This window comes from Rhinolophus sinicus, linkage group LG01 (genome assembly GCF_036562045.2).
Source record: "Rhinolophus sinicus isolate RSC01 linkage group LG01, ASM3656204v1, whole genome shotgun sequence".
Taxonomy (NCBI): Eukaryota; Metazoa; Chordata; class Mammalia; order Chiroptera; family Rhinolophidae; genus Rhinolophus; species Rhinolophus sinicus.
This window is the reverse complement of record NC_133751.1, coordinates 131,453,298-131,475,475: the sequence shown is the minus strand read 5'-3', so window position 1 is coordinate 131,475,475 and position 22,178 is coordinate 131,453,298. Positions and strand designations below refer to the sequence as shown.

Below are 22,178 nucleotides of genomic sequence, written 5' to 3'. Positions count from 1 at the left end.
TCTGACAACATTGGTAAATAAGAAACTAGATATGTTTATTCAGAATTTTTATAATCTTTCATAAAAATAATTTTGCTACTGTCTAGGTTTTCTCTGATTGTACTTTTCCAAACAGTTTTCATAGTAAATTAGCAATATTTTTATAAGTTAATATAAACATGCATCCTAATTAAATTTAAACAAAAGAATATTAGCTTGTAAACATATGGCGATTATTGCAATGTGGCAGGATTGGGTTTTCTTAAAACTCTAAGTAAAAGCATAGTTCTTTAAAGACACTGAAGCAATATTATTTAAAAGTTATTTATTATATCATATACATGGTTAAATTTATCATCATCTAGTCAACAATGGCAACGAAAATTAACATAGAAAACAGCTATCAAATTAGAGTAATATTCAGGAATGTTCATAATTTAAATATGAATGAATATAAAATCCTACAGATATTTTATTTTTCTATATGTTATAGCTGAGTAGATTAAAAAACTCTAAGTATAAAGCAAGTGAATGAAGCAATTGGATATGAGGCAAGTAACACTAGAATTAGGGACGAGGGAGAAATCATAAAAAAAAAATAGCTGAGGATGAAGGAATTAAGAAGAGCAATGGAGAAAGACATAGTAAAAAAGAATGGGGTATAGATGTAGATGACATGGATAGAACAGAAACCATGAAAAATTCAAATGACCACTTGAAATATTTGAGAAGTAGGTGGCTATTTAAGGATTAGATTTTTTTTCCCTGAATGAAGAAGAGAAATACATTGTTACTGATTTCCAATGACCTAATTACACCTTTGTTCTTATGTGTTTTCATCTTCAACCATCTCATAAAGTACAAACATCACAGAGATACCAAATAAAGCTTACATGTTAGTATGGTTTAGTTAATTAGGTTGTTTTCTTCTCTACAGTAAGCTTAAAACAAGACCCCTGAAGGAGGGAAAGAAGAGGGATGGTAAGGAAGAGAGAATTAACGATAATCTAATCATATGAGGCCCAGAAAATGTATACAGTCCAGAGAAGGGTGGGGCCACTGAATGAATGAATGAATGAATGGATGAATGAATGAATGAAAAGTAAAAGTCACTGAAGTCACACTTTTTCATAATTTTGCACTAGTCCCTCTCAGTTAATATTTAAACAAACATATCCTTCTAACAAAAAATGCTGACAGAAAACTTTTAGAGGTTCTTTTTTAAGGGTAAGAACATTGAGGTAGGGGAAGTGTAGCTGGATGGGTCATTTATTTAGGTGTTGGCATTCCAATTATGGATATAAAGAAACTCTACAGAATGTAATTTGAGCGAAGAATGTTTTAAATATCACTTTAGGATTTTAATCACAGCAAAAGTAATGTTGACAAATTGAAATCACACTTAGCATTCAGCAGTTATATCTCCTCCAAAGAATCAATAATGTAATGTTTTGGAACATTTTTAGATGATTTAGTGGAAAGTTTTATTTTGGTAATCAGTATTTTTCCCATGTATCCATGGACCTGTCCATATTTAGCATCTATATGAAGTACTAGGTTGTTGTGAATGTATTATTTTGTGCTGAAATTTCATGTACAATAAAAATGTAAACAATTTCTAGCCAGATAGATGAACATTAATAACATATTACCGGGCAAGTATTATCCTATTTTCATTTACACCTATTTTTAAATTTTTTTAAATGTTAGTTAAAAATGTTGTCTATTAGAAACTTCTGATTTCATTTCCTACTAATTTTTAACAATTATGCCAGACATGTAGATGACTAATGCTTTGAAAACTTAATACAAAATTAAATGCATGTAAATGGATGTTCCTCAATCATGGTTCTTTTGTTGACTCTGGGTAGAGAGACATATATAGCTGGGAAAATGGTACAAAATCTATTAAAAAGAAAAATGTTTTGGTGGAAAGATATTAAGGTATGATGTTACTAACATTTTAAAATTTGATTTTGAAAATACCTTCAGGCTTAAAGGGGGAGAAAAGGAAAGTGAAAGAGTTGCTAACTTTAGAAATCTTTTCTCCTGAAAGCTTTCTCAGAAACACTAATGAACAATTCATTAAGTGTCTTATCAGGCATCTGCCAATATCTCAATGCAAGCCAATAATTACCTGGTAGTTACTAATGAGCTGCTAATTGCGGGCAGCTTGAATTATGCCAAATTCCATAGCCAATGAAAAAAAGCCATCCATTTACCATGTTTGTAAGAGAAATGGGATTTTTCTGATCCTTGCATTTACCTCATAAAGATACAGAGACTACTGTTGTTTCTTATGTGTGTATTTGGAGGTGCAAAATGACACTTTTATATCAATAATAACTTTTGTGTTAGTTTGATCACTGACCACTTTTTTCTCTTAACCAGACTAGAAAAATTATTCTCATTTATTCTTTGTATTAAAACTGGAACTAGAGCTCATCAAAAGAATGAGGTATACCAACCCTGACAAAGTAATTTGAGAATATGAGGATGAATGAGAAATGTCAGAATTATGGTTCTTTTTCATAAGTCAAATTTTAATAATAGAGAAAAATTAAACTTTGAGTAGGACATTACACTTTAGAAAGCTTTCCCCCAAACTATGTTCTGATTTAAACGATGTAGTAATTCCATAAATGAAGCATTAACTTATTATTTGTCCAGCCCAGGAATTTCTAAAGGTTCTGAATACGTGTTTTAAACATGTATCAGATTACCTCTGAGGTACATGTAACTTACAATTTGCTTGAGTATTTTAATCATATTTCTTTGCTACCTCCTCTACCCAACACACCTTCTTACCAAGTCCAAACACTACACTGCAAAACAAAAACTAAAACAAAGCAAAACAGAAACACACCAATCAGTTTGCTAGTTTTAGAACATTAAGCTGCAGTTGTAGTCACGTGAACCTCTCCTTAGTGACTATGTATATCATTCAATTGGTTTGTATTCTAATAATTCTATAAGGATGTGAAATATAATAATAATGATAATAATATAATACCATAGAATAGTAGGCATGCTGCTGGATAACTGAGTCAGTTTATTTTAAATTGAATTTTCAGTGATTTATTTATTTATTTATTTATTTTTTTATTTATTATTTCTCTGATTCCTTCCCATTGTATCTGTCCATTCATTCATCCGTTCACTGTTCATTCAACAAACATTTACTGATGTAGCTTTCTGTGCTACACACACATTATGCTAGATCATGGAGTTACATAAATGAATAAGTCCCTGTCTTTAAAGCACTTGTAGTTTAATGGGAAAACTGAGGTACAGATAAAGATGTAAATTAGATTGGGGTTAGAGGTATATGCAAAATACTATGAAAATGCAGGTAGGAGTAGGGAAGCCTTTACTGAAGTGTGGAGTTCCTTGAGAAATCTGAGAGGTATAGTACAAACTCTCCATATGGGAAAATGTAGGAAGGATTCTTCACACATAGGGAGTCATATGTGCAAGATGTAATAGAGTTTTGAAACAGCATGGGGTTTATACAATTTGGCTATCACCTGAAGTCCTGTAACAGGGAGATAATGACATTAGATGAAGAAGGGCAAATTGGGGTCAGATTGTGACAGGCCTTGTATGCTAAATAATTTGGAATTTATCCTTTAGGTTACAGGAAGCCATTGATGGAGTTTAGTTGATAGAGTGCTAGTATTAGATTTGACAACTGCATGGAAAATGAAAGACCCTGGAAGGGCAACCAATTTAAAGGCTGTTAAAATATTTTAGGAGAAAATACTTGAAGTGATTATAGCTGTGGGAATGGAGATAAAGTTTTATGTTCAATAATTATTTAGCAGAATAAATAGGAGAGATCTGTAAACTTGACATAGCAGATATATTGGTGGTCGAGTTGCAAATATTAATTGAATGATTTATATTATTATCCAGTTAACTAGGGAAAAAGAACCCACTATTCTGATGACTTACTAATTTCATATATATATGTACATTTTTTGAAGAATTAAGATATACCAATACTAAATATACTTTAGAGATTCTTCTTTTTTTTAGTTAAAATTTATTGGGGTGACAATTATTAGTAAAGTTACATAGCTTTCAGATATACAGTTCTGTAATACATCATCTATATATCACATTGTGTTCACCACCCAGTGTCAGTTCTCTTTCCATCGCCATATATTTTATCCCCTTTACCCTCATCTATCACCCCTTTCCCCTCTTACCCTCTAGTAACCACTAAACTATTATCTGTGTCTATGAGTTTTTGTTCCTTCATTTGTTTGTCTTTTTCAGTTTTACATACCACATACCAGTGAAATCATATGATTCTCTACTTTTTCTGTCTGACTTTTTTTGCTTAGCATTGTAATCTCAAGACCCATCCATGTTTTCACAAATGTTACTATTTCATCTTTTCTTATGCCCGAATATTATTCCACTGTGTATATATATACCACAACTTCTTTATCCATTCATCTACCGAAGGACACTTTGGTTGTTTCCATATCTTGACCACCGTAAATAGAGCTTCAATAAACGTTGGAGCACATATGTCTTCTTGGATAAATGTTTTCAGATTTTTGGGGTAGATCTCCAGGAGAGGGATTGTAGGATCCTATGGCAATTCTATTCTTAATTTTTTGACGAACCTCCACACTGCCTTCCATAGCAGCTGCACCAATCTGCATTCCCACCAACGGTATATGAGGGTTCCTTTTTCTCCACAGCCTCTCCAACACTTGTTACTATTTGTCTTGTTGATGATAGCCATTCTGACTGGGGTGAGGTAATATCTCATTGTGGGTTTTGTTTGCATTTCTCTGATGATTAGTGATGTTGAACATTTTTCCATATGTCTATTTGCCATTTGTATGTCCTCTTTGGAGAAATGTCTCTTCAGGTTCTGTGACCATTTTTTTGTTGTTGTTGTTGTTGAGTTGTATGAGTTCCTTATATATTTTGGATATTAGCCCCAAAGTTCTGTTTGATGAGAGGTACATTAATTTTAACAAAAATATCAGCATAAAAGGAATTCTAAGGATGTGGTTAAATACTTTCTATTGTATGTTTTCCTAAAAAAGCATTTCAGAACACATGATAATTACCTAGAAGAAAGATTTCAAAGAGTGAATCTCTCTACTTCTACTTTCTCTTGAGATATAAAATATGTCCAATGAGAGTCTTGGCAATTTCAGAGTGTTCTTCAGATTAAAATGCTTAGTTTTTAAATTTATATGTCTTTATTTAAAAAAAAGAATGATTCTAAACATATCATCAACAATGATTCGAAATAATAATATTCTTCTTGTATGTCTATTTATTTGGGAGTGATTCCTTACCACCCTCAAATCATAACTCTCCTGATAGAAATTTAGGCTTTGATTTTGGATGAGGAGTAATAAACCTTTGCTGGAGCAAAGGTCTTTAAGTGAAAGGAAATCCTCAGACTGGAGAAATCAAACCCTTAGGATCTTAAAGAAGCTTGGGGAAACTAAAAATGAGGGTAGGTTGTGGTAGGATATATTGCTAAGTACCTTTCGTACTCTGAAATGTGTAGGTAACTTCCCAGGATCTCAGTTGCATCATTTATAGAAATAAGGCTGTTGGGGGTAAAAAAAGACACCAAAGGAGAATTTCAGAACTAAAATTCTAAACCTTCAGTTAAGTGGATCACACAACCCTTTCAGAATCTTTGACAGGAATTTTAATTTCAGGTTCCTCTTGTATTTAAGCCTGAGAGAGGCTGGAAATCTGTAATAACCAAATGCTTCCTCACTCGGCCTTAATGAAAATCTCAAATTGCCAATTCAATCCTCAGTTCTCTCTATTATTGCAAAAGTTGTTAACATCTTTAAAAGTTGAACACTTGTGAATTTATCAAATCAATAAGAGAGGAGAAAGCCTATATTCCTGAGCACTACATTATAATAGATATTTTGCACATAACTGTTTCATTTAATGATTTTTTGGCTTACAGTGGAAATTTTCTTAGCCTACTATTGTGGTTCCAAAAACTAAAACCATTCTGTTATAAACTCATGTTTTTATTACAAGCTTATGCTGTTCAGGAAACCTTGCTTGATGCTATACATGTTCTTTTAGCCCTTCCATCAGGGAACACTATGCTATAGGTACCATTAAAGCCATTTTGCAGCAAGGAAATGGGTTTAAAGAGATTAAGTAATTTGTCCACAGTCAAATATCTGGTAATCAGGAGAATCAGAATTTGAACCAAGATCTGTCTGTCCCAAAGCCTGCTTTCTTTCCATTCTACATACAGCCTCCTTGTTTCTGAACAGATAATTGACTGAAGGTCTGTTGCCTCCTTGTTATATTTTCTAATAGCAACAATTATAACATAAATTCACACGTATACAAATAAAGGTATATCTACACTTGAATTTCTTCAGATTCATTTAAATAGTGGATCATAGATAAATTGCAAAATATATGTGAAACAAACAGACAAAAAAAAGTATGCCACAAGAACATAGCTATTATAAAATAAAACGTACATCTCATTAAATACAAATTTGTGTGTGTGTTTATTTGTGGGAGTGAAGGTAGCAATAAAATTGCTCAAGAATCTACACCCTGCTTCAGTGGGACAGTTTGATGTCACATTTTGCTATTCCAAACTATGTCTCCTGCCTAGAGACAAGTTTTTAAATCTTATTTAGGATTTCATGTCACAGAATTTTTGAAATAAAGATCTTTTGTCCTTGATTTTGCGCATGTCAAGAAGCACTGACTCTTCTAAATGGAATGTCCATAAAATAGATTACAAATATCTCCTAAGAGAAATTTCAGCCATAACTTTGCATGTCTACCTTAACTTAGAGATTCTGTTTTCCATTTAATGAAAAGAAAATCAAATACCAGAAAATTCTATTTAAGCCACAATTTCAGTCTGACTGCTCATATCAAAATACATAAATTCAGATTTAGAGTTCCTCATTTTCTGTTAGTTCTAATATCTTATAGAGGTAGTCAGTTTCTTGAGAAAAGACTGAAAATATTGTGTGAATAGTAATAACTAAAGGGTTTAGCTAAGTAAAAGATATGTTTGGCCTTGAGTTTTAAAATGTATTCATTCTAGTAATGTTTTTCACAATGCTCTTCTTTGTATTGTTGCCAAAAAACAGGGTCTTTGTGGATACGACATGAAAGTATTCAAGGATGCACCAAATAAGCCAAACAAACATCAGATTTATTAAAAGAAATAGGATAGTGCACCCCCAAGATGGGAGTGGGCAGGCCAGGAGAAAAGCAACTGTGCTGAAGAATAAAAGGGCTTAGGACTTTATTACTTTTAAAATGATGGCTGGAAATATTTGAAATTTAGAGGTGGCATAATAGACCTTCCCAGGCAGGTCCTCACTGACCACTCCTTTCCATAGGGAGGTGGGATTCTCTTGTCCTTATAATTTGGCTCTAGCAGGAACTGTCATGGAGATATGAGGGGTGGAGATGTTCCCTGCCTGTATGCTAATAATATTAGAAACCATTACAGTTAGTTAAAGTTCACTTTGAAGGACAAGATGGCATCCTGGGTCTGCTCTCAGCCTTTGAAATCTAGTTATGGCTGGTCCAGTAGCTGCACTTTTTCTGAAGAATGACCTCATCTTCTTCTTCTGTCTCCTTTCACCTCCTCCTTCATTTCCTCTCCGCTGTCTCCCCACGGCCCTATTCTTTGTGCCTATGGTACCAGTATCACAGAATGATTTAACCTTGAGTTAAATCAGTTGGTCATGTACATATTTTATCCAGCATACTGAGAAAATACACGCATAGCTACTAATTTCTCTGAAGAGTGATTGTTGTGTATGTTTCTAAACTATAGTTTATCACTGAACTGCCTTTTAGTCTGTGGACAAATTGTTTAAAACTTCATATAATTATGTTTTCTATGACTCTTAATTCTTACCTCTAGTCCTGCAGACCCTATATCAAAGTGTCAGTATTGTAGTCCAGTTCTTTTGCTCTGGGAAACCAGAGGGGACAGTTCTGTGTTTAGATTTAAAAATCCAAATTATAACCCATGTACTGATCATCTAATTTATTTTAGAAAAGAAACCTAGATCTCAGCATATTACTGGTAAAACAGTCTAAAATATGTTTAAAGGGTTTTATTCTGGGAGGGGGACACTTAAAAAACCAAAGGGAGTATTTTGTGTTCAGATATCCTGAAATTTACAGCTGTTGCATATTTACGGAAGCCCGCCAAAACAGAGGAAGGACTCTACTAAACAACACCTCGCAATTTTACAATATTTTAGAGTATTTATTTCTTGGTAAGATACTCACTTAAGTACTTTTGGGAAAAAAAAAAAAAAAAAGAAAATCCCTATCTTTCACAGACCATTACAAACAGTAGATTTCACAGTCTATTTTGTGCCAATGGTGTCGATGGGCTGTTGTTTACAATATAATAAAAGTTAATGAAAGGGAGCAAAATACAAATCAGGTACTATATAAATGTTTCTGAACAAGCAAAATAAATTGAAATTAACTCATTTCTAAAAAGTCTTAGAATTTCAGTGTAAATCACATCTATCAGTTTTGTTCCTTGAATAAGACATGTTACATTAAACTGTGTATGTATTTAAATAAGTTATTTTACAAATGTCATATATGTTCCACATACATTTTTAAATAGTGAAATTTTAAGTATTTCTCTAGTATGGGTTTTTAGCCACTTTCAACAACCTTATCTGTCCCAAATATGGCACGGGGAGGGGGTTGGTAGATTTGGCTTTAGTCTAGGTTACTCTAATTTAGGCAAGTTGCTTTGCTACACTAGAATACAATGTTTTTTCCATAGATTAGGATGTCTAATCAATCTGTGATTTTATAACATATCTTAAAGGAATTGGGCTGAGGTTGGAACTGCAGCCAGTGAGGACTGTTCTATTTATTCCCTCACTTACCCCTACTTACTCCTAGTACTACCTAGGATACATTTGAAAATGCTTGTAATATATTATACTCTTCTCTGTTTTCTTCTAGAAGTATATTTATAGTTGTAGGACTGTGGGAAGACCGCATACCAAATTCATGTCATTGGTTCTTGCTTGATGTCTGTCCCAAAGGCAGAGTGGTTTTCAGAGGCTTCACTTTCATTAGGACTCTTTAACAAATGCTTTCCTAATGCATATGTATGTGGAATATTATAACTCTTACATTTAGTACTGATGGTTAGCTCTGAAAACACATTTCCCAGTGTCTATAAAGAGCTGTGTCACCAGCAGAAAAGCCCAGAAAGTTTCAAAGTAATAGGAATATATCTTTCTCAAATTCATGAAGTGATGTTGCTTTGTTTACTTCAGAGATGACAGAGCAGTGTCATCATGAGAGAAGATACTTATAGACACAGTCTAGTTTTCAAAATAAATGTGCTAAAATGAATGAATGAATGAATGAATGAATGAATGAATCTACTATAATTTTCATTGTCTGCTTACACTCATTACATACTCACATCCGTTAACAGGGATATTATTTTTTAGATACCAAATATTGAAATGGCCATATCTGACCTTTTATTATGAATAATTTAAAAACATATAGGTGAGAGAGGGGGAGGGACTGAGTTGTATTAAGCTGAATAATCTTAATCTCCATAGAGAGTATTTATTATCTGAAGTGACAAATGAACAAAAGGAGGCAAGAAATAACTAGAAAATGATGGACAAAGCATGTCTTCGGCCTCTTAATAAGGGCTTCATCTAAAGAATAATTCTAAATAATTACATATTTTATTTTTATACACTACATTCATTTTAAAAAGTCATTTTTGACATATTTAAGTGTCCCACTATGAATTACTGCAGTAAGGAGGGACACAGGACTATCGTTTGGACATTTGATCAGTGTCATGTTCAGTAGGTAGCCTCATTTAATAGACTCACAGGTGGTATGAGTTCAGATCTGCTATGCATTATGCCATATGTTCAAAGAAAGGCTTTTATTTTCCCCACCCCCCTCAAAGTCTCACTGATGGATGAACTTTTTGAAAGACCATATTTTTTACAGGAAAAAATAAATTTTGAACATTCTATCATAGTATTTGTAAATGTTGGCTATCCTTAGTGTTCCTGTCATTTCTTAATGCTTTTATTCATTTTGAAAAATAAATTTTGGATCCCTTGGCCTGACATTTTATTAACCAGGGTTGTATTAAATAGTAGGCAGGATAAATGTTCATGAAGGCAAATGTTTAAACAGAACATTTTGTAGCCTGTTGTAGATGGTTCAGAGGAAATAATTATTAAAAAAAAAAAAAATCTGCAAATAATAACGCTGAAAGGGATAGATAATTACCGACACAGAAAAAAATAATCTTGGCCCTAACGTGATATAAAGCACACTCTTTTTTGATTGAGTGTATATAACTAAAGCTACAGTCATTCTTTGGAAATTAGTGTACTGTGGCCATTTTGCCACCCACCCACTCTTCTCTGTTACTTTTCATAAACTAGAAACCATTTTCACCACCCACTGACGACTGCCATAAATTTTTCACTTTCTTTGGCATGTTAAATCACATTCTTCCACAATCTTATCATCTCTTCAGCAACCTACTCTCTTTGTAGTCTGTTTAATCTCACCTCATTCTTTTCAGTGCTAATTGTTTTCTTTTGTTTCATTTTCTCCTTTTTGGATTTCATGTTCTACTCCTTTAATTCATGACCTAGCTTCTCAACATCTCTTGTTGTATATTATCTTTCGAGAAAGATATCCAGGAAAATAGTTAGTATCAAGGTCTCTCGGAAGAGAAGGTTCATGAGCATCCTGATCCTTTTTTCCCCTGAAGTCAGATGTTTTAGGGAGGCTAGTTTGCACTGTATTGTCTAGGGAATGGATTCACTGATGACTTTTGGAATAAATATGTGATATATATTATTATATATTAGAAATTTATAATATATCACATATTAGAAATATGTGATATATATTACATTATTATTATTATATATATATATATATATTACACATTTTAAGAGATGTTATCTATGCTCAAGCAGTAGTTCACCATAATCAGATAATCAGAAGTGTCTGGATGCTGATGGTAACCACTTTGAGCACCTCTTGTAATTGCAGAAGTCAAACGTGACTTGTATTCATCTTCTGTTATTGGTATACGTGCATATTGAGAATTACCATTTCAATCAAGTTTTTCTTTCTTAAAATGTGTATACATTTGTTTGGCACCTCAGGTATATAGATATAGATAGATGATAGGTAGATAGATAGATAGATAGATAGATAGATAGATAGATAGATAGATAGATAGATAGATAGATACAGATATGAAAGGTTAACTGGAGGGAATTCTAGTTATCCTTCCTTTGAATCATGGTCATGCTCCATATGACTTCTGTGGACTACATCACCCTGACTCTTTTACCTTTCGGCCTCATGTTGGATTTAATCCATGGGAAGCATTGATAGTTGATTACATGGTAGACAAAGGAAGAAGTAAGATTATTTATTTATCCCCTTTCTTTCCTCGCCCAACTATAATGATTTAGCAGTAACTTAGTTCCTCCACCAAATAGCCTCTACTCTTGGTAGGTGGCTCTTGTCCCTTATCTGCAACTTTCAACAGCTTCTGGTAACAAACCTAGGAAATAAAACCCATCATCAGTTGCTTAGCCATTCCCAAACCTCTGTAAATAGTAAGAGAAAAATTATATGACTACTTATTTCACCTAAGATGGCCTTCTTCCAATTAAATTATTTTCAATTATAATTTAGTAATGTGTTCTCTGTTTACTATAGGATCCTTCATTGATACAAAAGAGACTGGAAGAGATTTTAAAAACGATAAAATAATAATTTTTCAATTATTCATGTGTGAGGGAATTCATGCCTTTACTTGGGGTAATGGCACCAAGAATAAGAAAAATGAGAGTCTTAAAATACATTAAAAAGAAAAACAGAATACGATATAATGTTTTACTTGATATACTTGTTAACTTTAATGTTTTAGGAGGTTAAGTTCCCAGCCCTAGTCAGCTGTAGAGCCAGATTGAATTTCATGGATCATTGGCTCATTCAGGCATGTCCTTCAAAATGGTACATAAATTCTTTATAACAACAACAACAAAAATAAGTGCTCAAGTTACTCTGTAATCTTGATTCCTTCATAAAAATATTGAATTTGGTGGTTGCATTCTATGGTCTTTGTTATACTGTTAACAATATTGCTTAAGTCTTTATAGTATTTTTTATTAGTAAAGTATAGGGATTGTTGCATATATCATAATATTTTAAAATAACATTAGATCCTTAAGGTAAATCTTGGAGGCGAAATAAGAAAAAAAAAGTAGAGCATGAGTAGTAAAATTTCTATTTAAGTATTAACCATTGGGCAATACCATGTAGAATCCGCCATTACCCAATGTTATATCCTACCCATAACACCACCTATGACATTTGCAGTGCAACAAAAGATGAATATTCTGCTACTTGTGCATTTTGTTAAGTATTTTAATTGAGATTAGTCTGAAATATATATTAGAATGGCTTATTCAGGATTATACTTGTTTAGCATGATAAATGCTATACCAAAAAAATGAAAAATCAAAAGTATTGTGATAGAGTATCTCTAGCTGTGAAGCAACAATTAAGCCAAAAATGTAGTCTGGATTTCTAGCTTGTCCATTTATCATAATTACTAGGAACCTTAGCAGGATACCATCCAACTTGACTAAAAGGAAAAAATTCCACAAAGGAGTTTTTCTTTGATTTATATTTTGCCCAACATCGACTCGTTTCTTCTGATAGTACAGCCTACGGAATGAAAACTGGGATCCTGTTACTTGAGTAGAATGCTGGAAACAGTGCAATAAATAATGTTGCATAGAATAAAAGTCTAGCTACAAAAAGCACTTTTAAAATAGTCTTTAAATGTATAATAAGTACCTGTCAAACTGCAGCCAACGCAGTAGTTCTGTTTCTTTTGTCTTTTTGTGTGTGTGTCTACTGAATACCTGTAAAATAAAGGTTTCTTAAATTTATTTTCACATGTCTCTTTTACTTAAGCAAAGGCAGTCATGTATGACAAGTGGTCATGTCATGTTTCTCTCAAAACAGATAACCATTATCGTTTTGAGAAAACATTAACTACTTTTTTTTTCATAAATTCAATACCTCATTATTAGTAAGTTTATTTGTTAGATATTCCTCTCATGCCATCACATTGCATGTTTATATTTTGTCAGCTCCACTAACTGCTAAATTATACTGCGAGATATTTTTCTTATTGCTCTGTTTACACACACACACTCACACACACACACACTCATATAGTACACACATACATACATATTATAAAACATTGTATATGTATATATTATATATAATATATAGTACATGTTACATGCACACATATTTAATACATATATGCATGCATGCATATATACATACATATCTATAAGGTAGAAATATGTAAATAAATAGACAACAAAAAAATTATGTTTCTCATTCTGAATGTCCTAAAAAGAAAATGGAAGCATTCTGCCAAGTTAAGATTTTTGTTTGTTTGTTTGTTTTACTTTCTTTAGCTTGCTTGATTTTCACTGGCAATAGTTGTATTAAGAGAAGTTGTCACTATCTCAGAGAGTAGCTTGTTAGAGGTGGTATAATGTTAGCTGTATGAGACTACATTTCTTCTTGTTAATATAAGTTGGTATTTTTACTTTATTTTTTCTACAACGAACATTCTGGTGATTGTCTGATGCTGTTCAGGAAATAATCATGTTTTTCAAATAAGCAGGGCTGGAGTGACAGTCCTATTCTCCATGGTCAATATCGAACAAGGAATTAAATCAAGCATATGGTCACTTTGAGCAAATGGACTAATTTTCTTCACTTTTACCTGACTTTTCTACATGCTCTGTACATTCAACTATGTGCCATCCTTCTTCTGAAATAAGAGTTTAATTTCTGATCTCCATAAATTCATGTTGATTATCAGATAACAGGGTTTCTGGTGGGTGATCACTACAAGCTTAGAGGTAGCAAACTTGCCCAGTATTTAAATTATCACATGTCTGAAATATATACAATGTAGTTGCAAGCAAGTAATTCTATAAAATGATTTTCACAGGGAGCTTATGAAATTAGCCCCATTTCTTTGTATACTTGTATTAGTTTGCTAAGGCGACCATATCATAATACCACAAACTGAGAGGTTTAAACAACAGAAATTCATTTTCTCATAGTTCTGGAAGCTGAAGTCCAAGATCAAGGTTGGTTTGGTTTTTACTGAGACGTCTCTCCTTGATTGTAGAAGGCTTTCTTTTTGCTGTGTCTTTACATGGCCATTTCTCCATATGTGCACACCCTGAGTGTCCCTATCTTGCAAGGAGACCAGACATATTTGATTAGGACCCCCATTCTTATGACCTCATTTAATATTAGTTACTTCTTTAAAGGACCTGTCTTTAAATACAGTCATGTTGGAGATGGTGGGGGGGGGATAGGGCTTTAACATACAAAACCTTCAAGGACACAATTCAGACTATAACCACACTTTACCCAAGTAGGCTGGCTTTCTTAAAGGCAGTGCTAGTAGATAAAGTGGCTAAGAATTCAGCAGCCAAAGAATCTGATTTAGATTTAAATACCAATGCCTTCATTTACTAGTTTTTTCCCTCTCCTCTTCGATCAAGTTATTTAAGTTTTCCAGGTGTTAGCTTTGTCATCTGCAAAGTATCTGTCATTGTACAATAGAGTTGCTGTGTGCCTTAAATAAAATGAGGTATATAAAGTAGATATCCTACCTCAGTGTTTCTCAACCTCAAAACTATTGATACTTGGACCTGATAATTTTTGTTGTGTGACCAGAATTGCCTCCCTAACTCACTGAGAAGAACTGGCCTACATCCTGGCACTCAAGTTCTTAATAAATGTCAGCTAATGTTACTTATAGTTAAATAGTTAAAAAGACTATGATACTTTTGAGGTGCTAATAGGCAAATTCTTACAACTTCACTTTTTCTATAGAAGTTAATTGACTCTCTGGTGGGCTGAGTGTTTTTAAAATAATGATTAACTTTTTAAGTCCATATTTAATGATCTAATTACTTATTTTACATCTGAGGAAATCAGAACTGAATGCGTCTGAAACTTTCAACTTTTTCTGGACATTTATATTTTATTTTGAAAATTTGCAAACATACATATAAGGTGAAAGATTTTTATAATGATAGCCCATCACCAAGAGTCACCCAGCTGTTAAAATTTGGCCACATTTGTTTTATCTTTCTGAAATGAATTTGTACAAGCAAAGGGGGAAAGTGAAAATAATTTGTATAAATTCTCATACATGATTCCTTCTGGTAATACCCTTCTTTTCATCTTTCTGTCCAGTTCCACTTATCATTTTAGCAATGGGCTCCGCATCTATCGGAGTATACAGATAATTCAGTCTGAGTGTTTGTATTGAAAGTGTGTACATCTGGATTTTTCTTGATTTTTACATTCTTTATATGCCTAGTGTCTGTTCTGAGACGGATTTTTGGCCAGACCCTACATATTGACAGTAGTCAATGGCTTAAATTGTCACTTATTGTGAAGAGTCTCATTTTATTTATTTTATTTCTATTTTCTCTGAGTCATAGTGAATTATCTGATTACATTTGACCCATCAGAATAAAAATCGCATTTTAAAAATAAGGCTGTAAACTTCCCCAGCAAAGACTGAATTGTAATTTAAATTTTGATAGTTTTCAGTTGCTACTGAATGAGGGATATGTCAAACATTAATTCTCAGTCGTTAAAATCTAATTTTAAAAAAAGTACATATTTCTTAACTTACAGTACCTGTTTTCATTAATAAACATTTTCTCAGTTTCTAAAATTAGATCTGAAAACTAATACAAAGTAATATACCTTAATTGTTGTGTGCTGGGGAATTTCTATTTTATTTTTATGTTTAGATTTTTTTTTTTAATTTGAAATATAAACTCTATCATGTTTTAAAATGATTTAACCCCAAACTACCAAATAAATTTATTATATCCTATTACCTGATAGGATCTTGGAATTCCTTAAATAAAAAATTCACATCTGTGATGCTCAATTTACTGTTTACATTTAAACACTGTCCTATAATGTACATATAATTATAAAATAATTTTAATCTGCAACTAAACAGTTTTATGGCTGTTAAATTTGCATAATAGTGTTACCTCTCACATTTACTTTTCTCCATCCTTTTCCCATCTTATTTTGCAAGTAAAAATACTCAAAATTTCAGTGACTAAAATGGTTTATAGTGGTCATATAGTCACTGTATCTCTAGATAGAAATTTTATCCTGGATGTATAATTTAATCAATATAAGAGTGGGAGAAGGCAGTAAAATGATCTTCCGATTTAAGGATTTGAGTTAGGAACAGCTAGATGGAAATTATATATATATACATATATATATATATATATATATATATATATATATATATATATATATATATATATAATTTTTAAATGTTGGATGTTATTTGTTTCTGGTGAAGCAGCCATTATCCCTGAGCAGGATTGCATTCATTTTGTTCCCAGTGGTTGAACCAAGCTAAATCTGAGCAAAGCAAACTCCCGTGCCAGATCCTGCATTCTCTTAACTGGTAATAAAGAACCTTGCCAGCCTGACAGGTTGTCACAGCAATTATTCACATGAAGCTCTGTAGCAGTTGTATCTGTCAGCCCATGTAGTATTGAATATTTTAACTGGCAGTCTTCCAAGACTGAACATTAATCTTACCATCTCCTATTACAGTCCCTAATCAAGATATTCCAGGGGTGATTGCACTAACATTGTTTGAAGACTACATCTACTGGACTGATGGGAAAACCAAGTCACTCAGCCGTGCCCATAAAACCTCGGGAGCAGACAGACTCTCACTGATTAACTCATGGCATGCCATCACAGATATCCAGGTGTATCATTCTTATAGACAACCTGATGGTAATTATTCTTTCCATGATTTCCATAAATGCATCAACCTCTTTTAGTAACATTCCGTTTTTTTGTTCCCTCCAAGGTTAAGTGCAAATTTATTTTTGAGAATGATTACCAGATTTCATTACTTAGCATAATTGTATAGAATGAGTCCAGCTGATACAAAGAACTGCTATTAAGGGATATGATTGGAAGCTCAATAATATTATAAACAATTATTGACTTGTTGAAATCATATTAAGCTGAAATGACAATACTGCATGTAGTTGGACAAGTGGAGATTGCATTCTTCAAATTATTTACAAATAGTTATAGGCCCTTTAGTTTCTGGGTAAAGGAGTTATATTTAAGTAACCCTAAGGTTGTGAAAATGAGAACTATATTAAGTTTTCTTAAGCATATGTCTAGCAGGAATTCTACCATCCACTATGAATAAAGCTTTGATTATGTTGCTTAAGACACAAATTTGGCTTAGAAAACAAAGCCACTACACTATTAGTTGTAGATCATTGTTTCATTGTTTGTTTTACATTAATATTTCTAAACATATATATCTCTTCATCCGAAATTCTTCTAGTCTCTTTTTTTTTTCTGACGGACAATTATTTTTCTACTAAAATGCTTATTTTTGTGTAAATGCATCCTTAAAACTATTTAATAGTGAAAATAATGCCATTGGATAATAAGTACAATTTGGAACAAAATAAAATTATATTTATAATCTTGATGAGTTGTTGATTACAAAGTTCTATTCGAAATCAAATTATGAAGCCTTAAATGTCATATTGCTAATCCTATATTATGTAATTGGTCTTGAATATCCTGTTTTCTTGTTGTTTCTTTCTCATTTGTAGTCTCCAAACATCTCTGTATGATAAATAATGGAGGTTGCAGTCATCTGTGCCTTTTAGCCCCTGGAAAGACTCACACCTGTGCATGTCCCACCAACTTCTATCTTGCAGCTGATAACAGGACTTGCTTATCTAACTGCACAGCCAGTCAAGTGAGTAGAGGTCAAGAAATCATTTCATGGATATATGGGCACGCTGTTATAAAGACTTTGCCTGAATTTTTTTATTTGTTTAAACAATTTTCAGAACATCAATTTTTTGTTTGTTTGGCATAACATTAGCTAGCTGATCATTCCATACATTGTAAAGAGGATCACAGAGTAAGGGAAAAGCAATGTGATATATATGGTTAAAATGAAACATTAATAATTAGGAAGTACACATTTAGGCCAAAAACAAAAACGAAAACCAGTCTTTCACAGTTCTATATAATATAATGTTTCAAATCATGAGTGAGCATAGCAGAATCACCAGAGGAAATTTAACATATTTCAAGATGGCGAGGTAATTTAGGCATAGGGTTAAGGCTGAGATACGTGCAGTTTAAACAAACCAGAAAGTTTTTCTAGATAATCTGCTCTGTATCACCATCTCCACTCTTCTCCCATTCCTCAGAGCATGTGATATAGAAAAGATGAATTGGGTAGAAAGTGATTTTTTCGATTTTGTTAATGAAAAAGTCTGTGATGTAAATAATTTCTTTCGAAAATCTCTTTGTCTTCAAAATGTAATTATTGTCAGAAAACATATCCCAGAAGTTAAATTTTCTACTTAATTGTATTTTCTACTTGCATGGACTTGATTTTTTTTACTTTAAAGTTTTGGACAGTAGTCATATGACAGTATAAAATTTGTTTTTGTTATATTTAAGTCACTATCTTATTTAAGATAGAATTGTCAAAGAAACTGTGATTTTTGTTTTTTAAATGTTTAAATTTATTCTTAGAATTCTGTGATTTGAATTTACTAGTTGTCCAATTCTATCAATAACTTCACGGCAAGAGACTGAATTTCTCTTAGGGTGTGCTTGTTTTCAAAATGTGGACATTAATACTAGCTCAGCCTGCCTCTCAAGTGATAAATGAATTCCATATATTAAAGAACTGTGCAGATGAAAAATATTGAAACTTTTCTGGGGATGGGAGTGGGGAGTGGGAAGGGATGGTGATGTATGTGTACTGGTTAAGGGCAAAAACTCTGAAGCCAGACTCGTGAATGTAACACTGATTGCTCTAAATTGTCTGGATTACCTTGGGTTTGTTACTTTACTTCTTGGTGCTTCAGTTTTCTCATCTTTTAGATGGAAATGATAATATTTCTAGGCCATTGTTGTGAAGATTAAGGGGAAAAGTTCCTGGTGTGTAGTAAATGTTATTATCCTTGACCTCTAGTGCAACTGGAATTTACTTAAAAGTACCGTATTTTGCCAAGTATAATGTGCACCTTTTAGCCCAAACTTGTGAAGGCAAAATAAAGGTGGGCATTATACAAGAGTAGTACTAATTCTGTATCTATATAAATATTTTCAATTCTTTTATTTATGTGTATGAATTAGAAGTGTAACTCTAGAAATCAGTAAAAATATCCATATGCAAAATAATAACCTGGAATACCATAATTGCTTTTGTTGAACCTAAAGATGAACTTGCAACAATGAAGAGTTCTTGGCCTTCTATTATGCCTCAATATCGTAAATTTGTTATGGGTACACAACATTTCTTGTACCTTGTATCTGTTCTTGTGTTTTGTAATTGTTTGTTACATAAAACTTCTTGTACCATGACATGTTAAAAAAGTAAATGCTAAAATTCCTTTATAATACAAAAAACAAATACCTAAATGTAAACAAATAAAAATTTGAATTTAAAAATTAAAATGAAAGATTTTTTTCCCTGAAAGTTTGGGGCAAAAATGTGGATGCACATTATACACGGCAAAATATGGTATATGTGCAGTTACTGTGAGCTGCCATCTAGAGGTTCTGATGTCTAGTAGAAGGCATAGGCCATAGTCTCTTCTCGCTTTACAAAATGTGTTGTTTTAATTATAATCCCCTAAGTGTTTATATGAGCAAAATACATTATTTTTAGAGAAATGGAAATTTAAGTCATGAAGAGAGGCAAATTAAACTATCAAATTATTCCTAAAGAGAAAATTTAAGGGAGAAATCACATTTAAAAAGTTAACTATGATTCTTGTTAGTGCTGTTTAGTTTAGATAGATTTCCAGCTTAACCTCCACGTGATTCTGAGAAAACTTCGTGTCCTGGCTCTGGATTGGTCCACAAGTCACTGTGTTGAGGTCCAACACTGAGGACTTGGGTGCCTTAGTAGTGATGACTCCTGCCTAAGATACTTACAGTGTTGTGAGTCTCAATAGCCAACCAAAAATAGAGAAAAGGCAGAGGATGATTGACACAAAGATGAACATCTCAAACAGCAAGACATAGATAGTAAAACATCAGCCTTGCTGTAGTCATAAGAATAATAAAACATTTCGGATTATTTATATAAGGAAACCTATAATTATGTTAATTCAAAGCAAAAATAAATCTGATCAATTAAATGAAAATCGAAATCAACCCAGAAACATATTTTTCATATAATTAAATTATTTCCCAATTTGGTATCAATGATGGCACCACTAAAATATTTACAATTTTTCAAATACCCCCTTTAGCATTTTGCATGAGTTTTTAAAATATTCAACAATAGCCAGACAGAACAAAAAAGATATAGATTTGTGTTCAAAAATACTTCGTGAAAAGCGTTATGACCTGATTTATTTCATCTTTAAGAAAAAAGTGAATGAATACCAGCTAACACAATCCATTAGTGGTTATTCCTGTAAGTTTTGTGGGTTATGTAGCCATTTTATCTCTGATTGTTTTCTGATTTCATGGGAGGGGAAAAAAAATGATATACACTTCTTGAATAAAGTAAGTTTACATACCAATTTTTAGTGAGGTAGACATCAAAATGAAGCAAATAATCTAGGTATTTCAGAATCATACCATTTAGCATTTTTAAGCATTCTGATAAAAACATTTCATTTTTAATTTATTTTCTTAGGGGAGTTTGATTTGTTATCATCTAGTTTTTACAACCAATGATATACCCACCCCGATAATATTGTATCTTAGGAAAATAAAAATAGGCAAATCACACCAATAAGAATTCTGTTAGGATTGAAAGTGGACATACGGAAATCTTATAAAAATCAAAATTATATCAATTTTTAAGCACTAAAAACTTCAAATATTAAATTTAAATCATTATAATTAGAAAACAAAGTAATTTAAAAATGGCTTTACTTATCTTTTAGGTGGAGACTTTCCCTGTTTCTACTGAACTTCACTATATGTGTTATTTCCATTTTATCCTTGTGTCCATTTTGGTAGACATATATTCAGTAGTTTTTTTATAGCTTCTTCTGGTGTGTGATAATTGTAGTCTGCAATTTATTTTATGAAGATAACTGTCTTGGATAACATTCACCATGAAGAATGCTTTATATTTGTATTTAGCATTAATCTTTTTTAAGTTACTATATTTAAGTATGAAAAAATGAATATCAGACACAAAATAGAAGACATCTTCCTCTAAGAGTAATGAATAAAATATTGATTAGCATAAAAATTAACATAATATTTGACCCCGACTTCTCTTAACTCAAAATCTTTTTATGTTCTTATTTAGAATGAAATGGCATGCAAAATCTGGGTCCATATGTAATTTTAACAGTTGGTGTTTATTCAAATTAGACATATTTAGTGAATTTAAAAATAATTATTTTAGATATTTTTCAAATCTTGATTGGGAAGACTGAATATTCTCAGGAGATCTGAAATCCTCTTATTAATGTACTTTGATATGACTGGAAATGTTTAATGTTCAGGGAAATTGCTTTCAGAGTTGTCCTTATATCCCCCAGATAGTCACTATCTATAATAATAATAGTTTACCTCTGGTAATTTATGAAAACCGAAACAGACAGGATCAGAGGCAAAGCAAATATGGGAAAATCAGTCGAACAGTCACATCTTCGCTTGGAATCACTGTGTTCTGTTCCCTCCCATAATTGCTACTGGGAAAAAGAACAAAAAAAATCACCCACTTATTTAAAAAATAATGTAAATATACCCTGAATCAACTCCATGATATCCAGAAAGATTCATCAAAGACTAGCTTCAGATTCTCTGTTACTTGAAGAAAGAAACAATATTTTAGATGAGCAAAACTTGTAGCTCGGTTAATCCATTTTCATTACAGAAAATTGAATTTGGGTTACATTTTTCTGTGTTACAAATCTATCTGGGATATAGCTTGTTAAGATAAATGCTTTTTATGTGGAAAGTATAATTTTCTTTAGTTTCTTCTATCTTATGAG

At 32.3% G+C, this 22,178-nt stretch overlaps 1 protein-coding gene across 5 annotated transcripts in view; it reads left to right on the top strand.

The window, feature by feature from the left end:
* Positions 1-22,178, top strand: part of LRP1B (LDL receptor related protein 1B) — a 1,798,389-nt gene that overhangs the window by 1,581,295 nt on the left and 194,916 nt on the right. For all 5 annotated transcript variants that reach the window (XR_012497488.1, XM_074335786.1, XM_074335783.1 and 2 more), the window contains 2 exons: positions 16,756-16,944; positions 17,793-17,941. Coding sequence is in view for 4 of the 5 variants with exons in the window: in XM_074335786.1 (XP_074191887.1) it covers positions 16,756-16,944; positions 17,793-17,941 (338 nt within the window). In the remaining variant the exon portion in view is untranslated. The remainder of the gene's footprint in view (positions 1-16,755; positions 16,945-17,792; positions 17,942-22,178) is intronic.